Genomic DNA, 16,067 nt, shown 5'->3' on the forward strand with positions numbered 1-16,067 from the left:
CCTGTTGTCTAGCTCCATTGGTACTAGCCCTCCTGCTCTAATGGAACTGATTACTGGGCCACCTGATCTAGCAACTTGTCTCCAGCATTAACCAATAATGTGTAATTCAGAAGCAGATGTAACCATCTGTCTGCAAGTCAATGCGAAATATCCTATTAAGAGGATAAATGTCTCCCTGCCCCCCCCCCCCCCCCCCGGCAGGTGTCCCCATGGCTTTGAGACTGAGAACTTGACATTTTTATCCTTGGCAATGTGACGCAGATGCTATTCTGTTTTTTATACTGTACATAGCAACATAGGAACAGCCATACTGGGTCAGAGCAAAGGTGCATCCAGCCCAGTATCCTATCTTCTGACAGTGACTAATGCCAGGGGCCCCTGAGGGAATGAACAGAACAGGGAATCATCCACCCCTTGTTGCCCATCCCCAACTTCTGGCAAACAGTCTAAGGACAACTTCACTGCCCATACTGGCTGTTGAATCCCCATCCCTAGGCTCTAGTCAAAGTTATAGTCCTTTCTCTCTCCTTTGGCTGATGGTATCTGAAAGTTGTAATTCAACACCCTCCTTCAATGTTGCTACCTGCATTTATTCTACAGACGGGAAGATCTGAAAGAGGAGTACCTCTTGCATACAGCAACCCAAGAATGAGTGACACCAATACCCTCAACACCACAGAAGCAACATCTGGTCCCACCACACCCCGCAAGGGACCTCCCAAGTTCAAGCAAAGGCAGACAAGACAGTTCAAAAGCAAGCCCCCAAAGAAAGGAGTAAAAGGGTAAGAGCATTAATGAGTGTTCCGTGGGGTGGTCTAACCCTTCACATACATTAGGCAAGGCAGTGAGGTGATCTGATACACTTTCTCATCTCTGGAATCCTTCAGAGAATCTCTGAATGAATAGAATTTGAGAAGGCAGAATACATTCTCATAGGGAAGAAATCATGCCAGAAGTGATTCATACCCCATACGAAGCCTGCAAGAGAGGAGAACCAACTTCTCCATAGAATCCATTAGGCCAAACCACGAAATACTTGTATTACACTCTTGTGTGACTCCCCTTTAAATTTGCCATCCCTCCAGGATTGGCCTGGGGTCTTCAGGACTCAACGATTAATCTTTAAAGACTATGTCATGTAGCGATATCTCCAGGAATGTATCCAACCAAAATGGGCAACTCCATTCCCCTAGGCAGCAAGGAACACCTGGTGAGTTGTTCCTCTGCTTCTGACTTTATGTCCTTTTTTCCTGTTAATTAGCAAAATCCTCACTGAATTATCCCCATTTCTCAAGTACTGACCCAATCTCCCTTCAGTTAGGGAAGTTCCTATGGGAGGTAATCCATTGGTTCTGTTCAAGTCTCACTTCTCTGTGGCCCTTTCTCACAGGTTTGGAGATGACATTCCAGGTATGGAGGGACTTGGAACAGGTAAGTCATATGTAATATTGCACTTGTATTTCTGTAACAAAAACATAGACTCCTATGCTTAAAAGGAACAGCAAGGGTCATCTAGTTGAACTCTCCCCCAGGGTGTAGGATTCCTTGTGTCTAAACCATCCAAGACAGCTGGACAATCAGCCTTCATGCTTAATACGATTGCCTGATACGGTCAGGTATAAATTTCTTTTTTGCCCATCCATTATGTAGCAACGCAAAAGTGGTTAAGGAGCCTTCTGGGTGTTCTGGCTTCCCTTTCTTGCAATCTTTTATCAGCTATGGATTTAGGTAAATACTCTGAAAAAGGCTACTTGTGTCTATTTGAATTTTTAAAGGTGTTCACTTGGCTGTGAATGGGCTCACTTGTGTTTGCTTTCAGCAAATATTCTAGAAAATGACTTCATCAGCAGGAAAGTTCACAGACACAGTTACCTGAATACCAGTAATGCAGGAAAAATCACATAAGGTGAATTTCAAATAGCTGATTATTAGCATTCTCACCAGAACCTTGATTTCAAGAGTTACGTTCATCCAACCAGTGACCAGAAATGCACTACGTGATCAGTGTCTAATCAAAAGAGCTCAGGTTTCAAACATCAAATACAGCCCAATAATTTACACACAAAGCTTATTCAGCAAATAATGCCCAATAACAAAAGTATTCTAGAAAATCACAATCTGGCAATTGAAAAAAACTAACAGGGAGGCAAAATTAATCAATAGTTTTTAAATGAGCTGTTCACCTAGCTCTAGCTATCAGCTGTTGGCTAGGAGATACAAAACTACATGGACTATGATGCAGTAAGAGCTGAGACGCCACATGAGAACCATTTATCTAGCTTAGTGTAGCAGGAGGCAGGTGTTTGCCAACTCTTACATTGATGTGGTGGGGGAATACTGCCCCTCACCTCTCAGCCTAGTCTTTGAATACAGGCCCATTTTCCTTTCCTCTTCACCTTGCACTATTTCTTTCATAAATCAGCCTGACCATCCTTCTAGGAGAGAAGAATCAATGGGATACACTGAGACTGTATGGAGCTTATCCAGTTTTTTTTTTTCTGTCTTGCAGATATCACAGTGATTTGCCCATGGGAGGCTTTCAGCCATCTGGAACTGCACGAGCTGGCACAGTTTGGTATCATCTAGGTCACCAACATCTGCCCTGGTGTCCCTGATGTCTTCCAAGTTTCCAGAATGGTCTTCTTCACCAGTGACACTTATTTTTGGCCCTTCCGTCTAGCTGCTGACCTGTTGAGCATGTGCAGGGTGGCTTCATGAGATTCATCTAGTTCTAAGCAATTTCTTCTCAGATTAACTGGGCAAGAAGTTATCAGGGACCCTGAATATTCACCATGCCTCATCTGATGAAATTATTAGAAATGTTTAAATATCTATGTGAAATGTCCTATCTTCCCCCTGGGTATTCATGTGCGTGAAGTCTCACCTGTAGTCCCTAATTCCTTGGATGCTGTACATAGGAATTTTCACCCTCTGTCCCCTTCCCAGAGATACTGTCTGTATGTGCCTATTTGAAGTCTTATCCTGTATTCCTACCCTTGTCCTAATGAAATATAACTCTGATTTAACCCACCCCCTCCCCCAACTCTCAGAACACTCTCCTGCCTCAGCTTTCCATCTGTATATGAAGTCCAACAGACATGGATGATATTCCCGCAATATCTGAGCCAGCAGCCAATTGCTCTGTGTATATACATATGGAACAGAGTCCTGAGAGTCACCTATCCCACTATACCACCATTAAGAATGCAAGCCTGGAGTCTCTCACATGTGCATGAACCGGATGCTAAAAATCACCCTCACAGCACAGAAGGGCCTGTAAATACTATAGCTTCCCCGTATTATCCCCAGGTTAGTGGAGTAATCAGCAGGTTTTTGTTGCTCCAGTGAGAACAGCTGACAGCCCGAATGTTCAAGATCACGAGGTGAATCTATCTCAGCACTCACCTCTCTCTGCTCTCCTGGGGGGTTAATCGAGTCACTCTCAGGGTGAGACAAACTTTCATATTTTACAAGGAAAAATCCCTTCCCATTCCTGGTACCACATGGGCATGAGAAATAGCCTGTATCTGCCAGGTCACACAACATGCTCAAGCCATGCTGCTCCAAAGCTAGAGCCACACAAGCCACACTGGGCCACAGCCACCAGGGCCGTGCCACCGCCACTGGAGCCGAGTCACACCACACCATGGCTAAAGCTGCTGTGCTGGTCTGCAGCTGCCAGGGCTGTGCCAGGGCCACAGGCGCCTCATTGCTCTGGGCCAGAGCTGCTGGGGGAACTGCTGCCATTACTGCCAGGCACTTGTCCCACCAAGTGGTGGGACACATGCAAGGAGCAGGCAGACAGCACTTTGTGTGTGTGGTTCTATGGAGCCGCATCTCGCCACACCGCAGTGTCCAGTTTGCCACATGTGGCAAACAGCAAGTGTGTTGGGCACCACGGGTCTAGCCCCATGTGGGTTTAGCACAAGCTGGAGTCCTTCCTACCACCATCTCCCTCATATTTAGCATAGAGTAGCCCTCCCATAGGTGCTGACAGCCTCTTCACCTCAGGGTGCTCAACCCCCTACTCCAGCCCCAGAGCACCCACAGAGTCACTGCCTATGAGCCTTCCCTCCACCCACATCACTCCCCATTCTTATCAAGCATGGAATGTGAAGCATTTTCCTCTCCTGCCCCGCCTCACTTAAAGCTTTGCAGATTTCTTATATTGAAGTTGAAGGCCCTTACCTCAGAGACTGGGTGTACTGCTATAGCATGCATGCAGCAAGTCTGGCTGTAGGAAAAAGAGAACAGCTGGGAGTAGGCAGAAGCAGAGTAATTCCACGTAACCTTACTGATTTATCTCTTGGTCTCAGTCAGCCTTTGTCCTTGTGGGGCTGGAAAATGGTGATTCATTTAGCTACACTTCGACTTTGTGCAGGAAGGGGGCAAGGAGATTCCCTTCCTCTCTTGCATTAAGAAAGGATTCTCCTTTTGTTCAGGGTCAGGTTTTTATTATCAGCTGTACATAAAAGATTGTCCTTTTTCTAATCGTGGTAAGTTTCACAAATCTCACTGCACTGAAATTTCCCTTTCCCTGTTTTACACTGTATGTGTCAAACTAATGATTTATATATGTCTTCATTTTTACTCGGAAATGTTTAGAAAATATGTGTAAGCCAAAATTTTAATATCACCTTTCACAAAGTATGTTACAAATACATGGCTGCTTCATGGTCTACAGCTATTCTAGTTTGAGGATCTTTAGTCTAAACGCTCACAAGACTCACCACTTAAAGATAAGGGGATATTAACTGTTGGTAGTACTCTTTTTTGCCCCCAGTAGATCAGTCACCAGGAAGCAGTAGTACACAGACAGGGAAAATAGTACAGCAATGTACCAGTTGTGTGGCACCTGGCGAACTATACCACCAGGCTACTTGTTAGGCAGATACCATCCATAACCTTTTTTTTTTTCATGCACTGTTGCTCCTCATTTCTTGCTCCCTTTTCTCCTTTTACAGCTCTTCCTCTTTCTTAGCATCTTCTCTGTGCAGGTGTGATTTTATTTAGCTTTTAAATATGAGTAACTTACTTCATTCATCTTTTTTTAATTAAATAAGGGTATCAGTTTTCTCTTGTGCTTTCTCTCACCTTATATTGCTGTATGTATATGACCCTTATCTCTCCCTCTCAGATTCTGTCTCTGTCTCTTGTAATTTGTTTGGGAAACGGCTTATTGGTTCCAGTTTCTGGATCACACAAAGAAGTGTGATCATTGCCTCTCTCATCAGTATGCTTAATTAGGAACATATCAAGAGGTGTGATCATTAGAGTAGCCCTTGAGCTCCCATTTTCATACCAGGTTGAGACATGAACCTGTGGCATTGGTACTGTTCTCTGTCAGCAAATACTGGGGCATTCATAAAGTTCCCTCTTTCTAAAGAAGTCCAGAAATTAGGGCATTCTAGTGAACATCAAAGTGCTGATAAAGTTCCTTCTCTGAACCCTACATTGGTACATTCCACCACAGGAGTATTGGTATTGGTACATTCCACCACAGGAGTATTGCTAAGTTTCCCTCTCAAAGATTTCAAAATCAATAACTTCCCTGCTAGTTCTCATCCCTGGTAGAAAACTTATTTTGCAAGGGTTTGGGGGCAGCTGCTTTTGGTTTTAAGTTTTGGGAGATTCTTTTAAGAGGCTAGCTGGTCCTTTCATTTAAATGACTGGTATTAAAGGAATTTTAAAACACGTTCCCTTTTGGTCTTTAACAGAAAGAGAGAACAAGAAAGTCCCTTCAATCGTAATTTCCAGAAGCTGTGAGAGTTGGCAGTGTTGCAGGGGCAAAAGTGTATTTTAAAAACACAATGAAATACCGCAGCATGTACACATTGTAACAGGGTATTCTTTCTTTTACTATTAAAAACAAAAATAAAGAAAATTTGTTTTAAAAATTCTTGAAGAAATGAACTGAAATCACTTTTAACAATAGACACACAATGCATCACTTTACTTGAAGCGTTTTATGTTATTTCTTTCACCTCTAGTCAGATTAGACTAGGGGTGCGGCTACACTAGCCAGCTACTTTGAAGTAGCCGGCACAACGTCGAAATAGCACGTGTCACGTCTACACGCGCCATGCGCTATTTCGACGTTGAAATTGACATTAGGCAGCGAGACGTCGAAATCACTATTCCTATCCAAAGATGGGAATAGTGCCCTACTTCAACGTTCAATGTTGAAGTAGGGCGTGTGTAGACGATCCGTGTCCCACTACATCGGAATAGTGAGGTCTTCCATGGCGGCCATCAGCTGAGGGGTTGAGAGACGCTCTGTCCAGCCCCTGCAGGGCTCTATGGTCACTGCATGCAGCAGCCCTTAGCCCAGGGCTTCTGGCTGCTGCTGCAGCTGGGGGTCCATGCTGTGTGCCCGGGGTCTGCAAACGGTTGTCGGATCTGTGGACCTCGTGCTGTGCAGGCCGAATGTGTCTGGGAGGGGCCCTTTAAGGGAGCGGCTTGCTCTTGCCCCACAAGGGCTAGTCCAGCCTGTGACCCCGTCCGCAGGCTTTGCTGGCCCCTTATTTCGATGGAGAGTGCTTGTGTGCGTGGACACACCGCATTTCCTTCCGGGGCAGCTCCTTTCAACGTTCCCCATTGCTACTTCGATGTTGACCGTCAGCGGCACCAGCCCTGGATGACGTGTAGACGATACGCGTCGAAATAGCCTATTTCGATGTTCTTACTTTGAAATAGGCTACTTCAACGTAGCATGCTAGTGTAGACGTAGCCTGGGAGTAGATCCAGCATAGCCCCATGGATACAGCCTTGAAGCTGTTTACAAATTCTGTTTCCAAATTTACTTACCCTAAAGATATTTCAATAGTCCTTTTTCTTCTAAATTCACAAACTCAACAAGCTCAGCTCTAAGCAGCTCTATGATAATGAATATGTGACCAACCTAGTGCATATGAGTCACAGGTCAGTAACAACCAAATGTAGATAGGCCATCTCTCATACATCACCCTGCAATAATAACCTAGTGTACATATGTGTGATGGCGGAGAACATTTTGAAAAAATAAGCAGATTTCAGTATTATGAACCCAAGTATTCATAAATTGTGAGTCAGATCCCCAAAAAATCATGAGATTGGCTGAAATAATAAACGTTGAATTCTTTTTCATTGCCTTCTGGTTTCTGACCTTTTAGTGAGCCTTTGGCATACACTTTGCACTTTTTTCCTCCCAACCATCAGGGCTGGAACTCCCCACCGCCACACACACAATTACATTAAACCGAGATTCTCTAATAATCACACGACTCCTGCAGCTGAGGCTTTGCACAAGAGTTGTCAGTGCTAAGATTTTTCAGACTGTTAATCACTCATCTTAGGCAACAGTAAAAAAAAAAATTAGAACACATGGAATGTAATGCCCCCTTTCCAAAGACTAGTATCAGAGGGGTAGCCATGTAAGTCTGTATCTGCAAAAACAATGAGAAGTCCTGTGGCACCTTATAGACCAACAGATATTTTGGAGAATAAGCTTTCATGGGCAAAGACCCGCTTCATCATGAAGACTGCCTCCTTTCCGAGCTTCACGCCTGCAACGAGGTCCCTGATACTGCGATCACATTCATTACCCTCTCAGAACTTGCTCTCCCCTCACCACTGTGCCCCTGCTCTAGGGAATAATGAAAGCTTTCCTTTCTATTGAGTCTGAGCGCAGAGTGGGTGTAGATATTATCTTCCCAAATCTTCCACCCTCAAGATAAATGAGGTATTTGGCTCTTTGTGTAGGTTCAGTAATATGGCCTACAGTGACTCCCAAGTACACCAAACTAAATCAGTTATGTCTCAAAGGGTTGTACACATCACACAATCTCTCTCAAGAACAAAGGTATGTTCACAGGAAAAAATATTAGAAGAAATATGGAAAACAAAGCAAGGGGATTTAGTGCAGGAGTGGGTAACCCCTAACCTGCAGCCCACATCTGGATTGGTTTGTCTGGATACGGACCCTGAGGCTCAGGGCTCCCCTCCATGGTATCCGTCCTGTGGCGGGGTGGAGGGTTTGGAACTCCAAGCCTCGTGGGCCTGATCAGGAAAGCCGGGGCTGGATCCAGACTGTGGGCTCTGCTGGTGGAAGGGGTCGGGGAGCAGAAGTGACCTCATCAGACCTGTCCGGAGGCTTCATACCGCTGCTCCAATTGGCCAGAATTTCAGCCAATCAGAGCAGCGGAAGATGGTGTCTGGGAGCAGAGAGAGACAGCGCAGAGCCATGTGCTTTCAGAGGTGAGCAAGTAAGTGCATACCCCCATCACGCTCTCAACTGCTCCTGCGCCCCCCTCCCATCTCCTTCCTGCACCCTCCCCCCCGATTCCCCATCAGCACCCTGCTCCTGCCCCCACCAACCCCTCACCCACACCCTGACCCCTCTACCCAGAAAAAAACTGGAAAGTGAACAAGGCTATACCTGAAGGCTGAGTCATTGGCAGTGGCTTCAGAGGAGATGGCTCCAGGATTACCTGCGGGAGGAGAGTTATGAGAAGGGGCACAGGAAAGGCAGCTTGTAGGCACCCAAACAAGTGAAAAGTTCAGCACAAGACCACTTTACTTTGATAGCCCCTTTCTTTCAAAATGCTTCAAAGAGTCAAGCACTGCAGTGCCCATGTTATAGAAAGGAAGGAAGAACAGCGGAGATGAAACACCCTAAAGTCAAGGAGAGGGAAATACAGTAGACCCTCGATTTAACAGACCCTGATTTAACGGGCATTGGAAATAATAGACACTCTCCCAAATAAATAAATAAATGTCGGCAACTCACCAGAGCTTCTGGAGTTGGAACCGCCACAGCGGCCAGGGCTGCCAGGGCCACCGCAGTGGCCGGGGCCAGAGGAGCCATAGGGGCTGCCACTGCTGGAGTCACCATGCGCTCCTCCCATTGGGGTGAGGTGCGTATGCAAGTGCTGCCTCCTCACGCTCTGGTGGGAGAAGCCCATGGTGGCTCCAGTGGCGGCAACCCTGATGGCTTCTCCAGCCCCAGCATCGCCAGCTGCTGCAGCAACCCCGACAGCTCCTCCGGGATGTGGCTCTGGTGAGTTGATGGCATTTATTCAGCAGGTGGGCTGAGGGATCCTGGCTGGGGGAATCCTGGCTGGGGGGTGGTGATGCTGTGGTGAATACTGTACAGTTCAGTCCAGTAACCCATTTCACTTTAATGGACTTTTGGCATTAACGGACACCCCTTCCTGCCATTAGTCCCTTAAATCAAGGGTTTACTGTAGCCGGAAGGCAGTTCTGCCTGGGCAACGCACCACAGGCTTTATGCCTACAGCACTTACACAGCCTGAAGGACAGGGAGGAGACCATTGCTAGATGCGCAGAGAGAATTGGCAGGAGGGAGGGAGCAGAGACAGGATTTGTCTAGATTATTATTCATCTGTGTCAAGTTGGCGAGCAGTGCCTCACCCTCATTATCTCTGTGGACCCTGCAGCTGAGCACTAAAATTTCCCTGGAGTCTGGAGAGATCAGATAAAGCAGCAGGACATACACTAATACTCAGCATAGAAAAAAAAATGCAAGTTAAAACATCTGGAGGTAATCATTCAACATACAAGCTTTACGTAAGAAGAAATGTGGTAGGAACTAGTCCCAGGAGAGACCCTGGGGTGATAGGTTGAAGGAAAGTAACTGTGAGATTACAATCAAATATGTGATTGTAAAAAACAAAAATAGCCCATGTGATTTTGGGCTTCCTATACAGAGGCATCTGTCACCACATTAAATCCTATACAGTTTGAAGAGACTGAAAGGACTCTGCCTAACTGTGTTGTTACCAGCTCTAAAGATCAGCATGCATGGGAGAGCATGAATGGAAGAACATGTTACAGCATATAATGAATAATACTAGGAAGCTACAGCACTGAAATAATCTGTGGTATTTGAGACACGCCTTTTCAGGAGGTAGATCTGAGGTGAGGGGAGGCAACCATCATGGTTCTTGTTTGGTGAGGGGGGTGCACTGGTTAGGGTTTTTTCTATTGTGGTTGGTTATTTTTTGATTTGAGGTTAAGAACAACTCCTGGCTCTGGTTTGTTTGGTTTTTTTATTTGACTGTATTTTTAACTTCTGGCAAAGACACCAAGGGCTTTCAATTGGCACTTTTAATATAGCTTAATAAGCAAAATAAAGAAAAAGAAGCTATTTGTATCTCTGTGCTCTGTGTGTGCAGTAAACAAACACATTAATGAGACTTCACTGGTTTGAACAGGATCAAAATGTACTCTGTGCATCACCCTGTTGTTTGTTTATAATTGTAGAGAACTCAGAGTCAATATATTGAGAGTTCTTGTTATAATGCAGCCTCCAGCCCTTTCCAGCCCACGCTTCCAGCAAAGGAAAGTAACATTGGGAGGTTGCACAGCATAAACAAGTGGGGCCTTATGCAGATGATGCCATGATGTGGGCCTTCATGAGGACTAGATACTTGACCAATAGTTTCGAAAGCTGTGATTATGACCTTTTTTATCCACAAAATTGCTTTCTGACTATACCTAATTGCACCTCTGGAAGAAATATGAGGCACTGTTTCTTCAGAAGGCCTATGGAGGAGTTTAACAAAAGTTCCTAGAGAAATAGTGGAAAGACGATGAGCCAAAATGGAATGGCAAAGTTCACTGCAAAGCAAACTCTTAAACTCTGGTTACATTCACTTATGTCCGACAAAATGTAAAACCTGAAGATGGCAAACCTGTCTGATGCTTGATGGAAAATCTTGTCATGGTTTCTGACATGGTTTCTGAGTACATCTTACTGTTTTGCATTAAGGATGAATGCTCCTCTTGATGGCTGTGTTTCTGAACCTCTTTCATCCATCATAGTTTCATAGAGATTTGCCACCCACACAGTCTTCTATTGTATATGTAATGACATTTTAGGCCAGTGTTCATCTATTTCTTCCTAACTCTTCTAAAATGTCCCAGCTGGACTTCTTTCATGTTACGGGAGGACCATTCCTAAACATTGTCTACCTATTAACTTGAAGACATGTAAAAACATGCCCTCTATTCATATTGCAAGTTTCAGCTATTGAAAATATTTGAATGGGTTCTATTTTAAATACATAACTTTCCAACATGTGATTTACTGTATAACATTTTAGCATTTGGGTTCTCCATGAAATAGCTGGACGAAAATGGATCATTCGGGCATCTCCATTAAGAGAACACACCATGTCGTGTACTCTGAGAAAAACTTAATTTGTTGCAAATGAATTATGTTTAGCGTTGTTACTGGTTGCACAAGGAAGTCACAGTCGCCTTCTCCATCCTATGCCAGGTCTACACTAGGAGGCAATGTCATGCTAAGATATGTATCAGAGAGGTAGCCGTGTTAGTCTGTATCTTCAAGAACAACAAGAAGTCCTGTGGCACCTTGTAGACTAACTGACATTTTGGAGCATAAGCTTTTGTGGGCAAAGGCCCTCTTCATCAGATGCATGAGTGAGGGGGCGGGGTTCAGAGGAGTATTTAAAGAGTGGAGTCCCAGTAAAAGGGAGGGCCAGAGCTGACAAGATCTATTCAGTTGGGATGGAAATGGCCCATTATCAGTAGTATACATCAAGAGAGGAGAAAACAAGTCAGATCAGTCAGGGGGATGTGGCCCATTGTCAGATTCTAATGTGGAGGTGTGAACTTCCAGCACGGAGAAACTGCTTTTGTAAGGGGCCAGCCACTCCCAGCCTCTGTTTAATCGTTGGTTGATGGAGTCAAATTTGCAAATGAGTTGCAGCTCAGAGATTTCTCTCTCCATTTTATTTTTGAAATTTTTTTTGTTGTAGGACTGCTGCTTTTAAATCTGTTACTGAGTGTCCAGGGAGATTGAAATGCTCTCCCACAGGTTTGTGTACGTTGACGTTCCTGATGTCTGATTTATGTCCATTTATTCTTTTACATAGAGACTGTCCAGTTTGGCCAGTGTAAATTGCAGTGGGGCATTGCTGGCACATGATGGCGTATATCATATTAGTAGATGTGCAGGTGAATGATGATATTGCTGGTGTAAATACGTGAGCAGAGTTGGTAGCGAGGTTTGTTGCAGGGATTGGTTCCAGGTTTAGAGTTCCTGTGTTGTGGTCCATGGTTGCTGGTGAGAATTTGTTTAAGGTTGGCAGGCTGTCTGCAGGTGGAGACAGGCCTGCCTCCCAAGGTCTGTGAGAGTGAAGGATTGTTGTCCAGGATGGGTTGCAGGTCCCTGATGATGCGTTGGAGAGGCTTTACCTGGGGTCTGTATGTGATGGCCAGTGGTGTCCTCTTGTTTTCCTTGCGAGGCCTGTCTTGTTGCATCATCAGGGATCTGATAATGGGCCATTTCCACCCTGACTGAATTGACCTTGTCAGCTCTGGCCCTCCCTTTTACTGGGACCTCACTCTTTAAATACTCCTCTGAACCCCGCCCCCACTCATGCATCTGATGAAACGGGTCTTTGCCCACAAAAGCTTACGCTCAAAAATGTATGTTAGTCTATAAGGTGCCACAGGACTTCTGGTTGTTCTCAAAGCTGAGATATGCAACTCCAGCTATATGAATAGCATGGGTGTAGTGGGTGTATTTTAGATTGACTTACTGAAGTGTCTGCCCATATGTGTCTCATTCTGGTTGAGTATGAGAGTCAACAAGAGCGTGATCACCCCTTGATTTAGTGTATCTTTGCTAAACCCACTAAAGTGACCCTTTCTGTGTAGATAAGACCATAACCTGCTATCTCAGTGTCTGCCAACAAGACCATCTTCTCTTCATCAGAGCCTGTGTGGATGCAACTCTTCTCTTGAGCCTGGGGTGACTATCTCATTTGCATCTGAAGACTCCAAGGTAAGCCCAAAAAAGCCAAGAACAGAACACCACTGGTCTTTACCTACAGCCTCCAAATCAAACCACTGCAATGCATTATTAAAGACCTACAACCTATCCTTAATCAGGACGCCACACTCCAGAAGGCCCTAGGTGACAGGCCTGTTCTTTCCTACAGACAACCTCCCAACCTTATGAGGATTCTCACCAACAGCCACAGTCTTTACCACAGGAACACCAGTCCTGGAACTTTTCCTTGCAACAAAGCCCGCTGCCAGCTTTGTCCACATACCCTATTCTGGAGATACCATCACTGGACCTAACCGGGTTATTCACAGAATCATGGGCACATTCTCATGTTCCTCAACTAACATCATATATGCCATCATGTGCCAACAATACCCACATGCTCTGTATATTGGACAGACTTCAAACTCCCTTAGACAAAGAGTTAATGGGCACAAAACAGACATAAAAACACTCTTGATCCACAAACTGGTCAGCTACAATTTAATGGAGTGGGCCATTCTGTTAATGACTTAAAAGTCTACATCTTACTGAAGAGGAATTTTCACAACAGTCTTGAACTCTCTTTTATCTTCAAATTCGACACATTAACACAGGGTTGGAACTGGGATGCAAATTTTCTGGGTCATTACAGGGGCTCTTTTGCATACTTGGCTTAATCTAATTCTTGACACACACACATCCCCGGCCCCTCTACTCTCTGATTTCCTCACCTTGAAATTTTTTTTTCTGATTTGTCAACCTTGATTACTATTTTTGGTTCTCTGTGCCTTAAATATTGAGTCTGTTCTGGTATGGCTATGGTCTGAAGAGGTGGGTCTGTCCCATGAAATCTTACCTAATAAATTATTTTGTTAGTCTTTAAAGTGCCACTTTACTGCTTTTTTGTTTTGACAGTATATAGACTAGCACGCCTTTCTCTCTGTTACGATTGTAAAAAAGAAGTGTGCTCTTACTTTGTGTTAGCTAACCTATGGTAACATAAGCTAAAATCCCAGTGGAGCCAAGCCAAACCACTAGACAAGACAAGGAAAACAGTAGGGTTTACTTTATCTAGCTAATGCTTGTTAATTCTACAATCTTTTCTTCTCTAGGATTTTACTTTCTGTTAATTACCAGCGGTTAGTTAACATGCAGTAGGAACTTCAAGCCTTGTTCATATGATAAAAAAAAGGCCGGAGGTCTCATCCTGAGGTCTGAGGTAGCTTGATTTGCTATTGAAATCCCCATAAGTGGCCCCATCCTTAATTTTTGACAATGTAAATATTGTTGTCTAGAAACAAGTGTGTAAAAGGAGGTTTGTTGGTGGAAAAAAATCACACTTCCTGAAAGCAGGTAACTGGCATGGCTTGGGGCTCACAAGAAAGAACAATTAAGCTTCCATTGATGCATATTTCAAAGCCAGTGGAGCTATATTTCACATTTTACAATTGAGAATCTAGGCAGTAACTTTTACTAATCCCCGCTGTCATATTTAAATGCTGATTCCAAATAGCGCAACTTTAGAACAAGTCCCTGTAGCACTTATTATAATATATTGTAAGCACAGTTAAGATACCAGGTTTTCTACTCTCTCAGGGACAGAAGATTCAAAACTCTAAATACTTCCAGAATATCAGTGTCCTCATTCAAAATACATCACCTTCTGCACCTTCAACTAACCAAATGGCCATTTCATCCTCTCTCCTTTTGCAGCACAGAGAATGAAAGGTGCAGAAAATCTGTGTGTTTGTCCACTATCACTGGAGAGGAAGAGAGCTAGCTAACACATTTCTCCTTGTCTCTCTCCCTGCATTTTACCAAGGTCACTCTGAATTGTGGCTTCTATGGGTTCAAGTTAGATGTTACATGCTGAGGTTCAGGCCCTTGCAACTTCATTCCCTCCCTGCAAATCCACTATCATTCCCCTATGTAAATAATGCTGACCTCATCTGCATTATCCATGTTTCACTCTCATGCTGTAGGCATAGACCACGGAACTACGATTCTTGGCGCAGAGAAGGGATTTTGAACATCAATGGTATAGCTGTACCTTGTGCCCACCTGGGGGGAAGCAACCCTTTCCTAAGCCATTCTACAGAGAGAGAGTTTTGATCTTTTAACTGTTAGCTCTAATAAGGGTTTTGAAGAATCTGCCCATGCCCCACACCTTCCCACCTCTGCTCCACCAATGCCCAATCCCATCCATGTCCTGCTCCATCCCTCCCATAGCTCCACCCTCATCTGCCACTTCCAGGGCAGTGCAGCAGAAGTCCCGCCCCTCCCCAAAAACAGCACCGCCAGACAGCGGCATGACCGCCAGGGGAGGGGAGGTACTGTCCCCACACTGACCGGAAGTAGTGAGGTGCTGACAATGAGCGTACGGGGAGGCAGACACAGGAGGGGGTGCATGTGACCCTGGTGCACCCAACACACATCACCACTGATTGCAGCAGCATTCAGAGGCACCCATCAGGCCCCGTTGTGCCAGGTGCTGTACAAACACAAAATTAAAAAGACAGTCTCTGCCCCAAACGGCAATGGAATCAGCTAGAGCTATAAAAAACTATCAGCTTACATGGATTTCTTCTTTCCTGTTCACTTCACACTGGTCTATTCCACCTTCCACTCCCCTCCAAGTTTTCTGCTGGAACAAATCCAACCCTATGGGTTTAGAAAGAAACCTTAAAACACCCTGGGTCATCTCAAAACTGGAACAAAGTGTATGAAACTTTTGACAAACACAAGCCAAGTTTATAATATTAAAAAACGATTTCCCCTTTGCATCAAGTAGTTGATAAAATGTCACACAGCTGTATCCAAGATTTGGAAATGGAAGGAGGCAGAAAAGAAAGAAGCCAAGAATAAGGAAAATTCCTCAAGGTGCTTAGGGAAATATTTACTTTTTGGTATACAAGTCAAAGAGAGTAAGTGGGAAAATCTGACCAAAGTACATTCCCACCCCACTTATGATAATAATATTTATAAAATTCCTTATCCCACATTAAATATGGGAAGGGGCTTAGGCAGTCTCCAAAAGAATAATTTTTATGACAATAGAGATTGTTAAACATTCTTTTTTTTTTTTTGTTCCAAAGCTATAGAAATAGTCTCAGGTATTTCTAGATGCTGGTCACCATACAGTCTGTGAATTTCATTATTAAGCCCTTAATATAAAATTGAAAAAAATGTGTCTGTGACATTATTCAGAGGGATAGCCATGTTAATCTGGATCTGTCCACAACAATGAGGAGTCCTGTGGCACCTT

The 16,067-nt window shown here is 44.4% G+C and overlaps 1 protein-coding gene across 1 annotated transcript; it reads left to right on the plus strand.

The window, feature by feature from the left end:
• The first annotated feature begins 648 nt into the window (after window positions 1–648).
• PDE6H (phosphodiesterase 6H) lies at window positions 649–2,586 on the plus strand. The gene is made up of 3 exons (XM_074983965.1): window positions 649–782; window positions 1,391–1,431; window positions 2,510–2,586. The coding sequence occupies exons 1-3, from the start codon at window positions 649–651 to the stop codon at window positions 2,584–2,586; spliced, it is 252 nt and encodes an 83-aa protein (XP_074840066.1).
• Window positions 2,587–16,067: the final 13,481 nt, after the last annotated feature.

The sequence above is a fragment of the Carettochelys insculpta genome, chromosome 1, assembly GCF_033958435.1.
Source record: "Carettochelys insculpta isolate YL-2023 chromosome 1, ASM3395843v1, whole genome shotgun sequence".
Taxonomy (NCBI): domain Eukaryota; kingdom Metazoa; phylum Chordata; order Testudines; family Carettochelyidae; genus Carettochelys; species Carettochelys insculpta.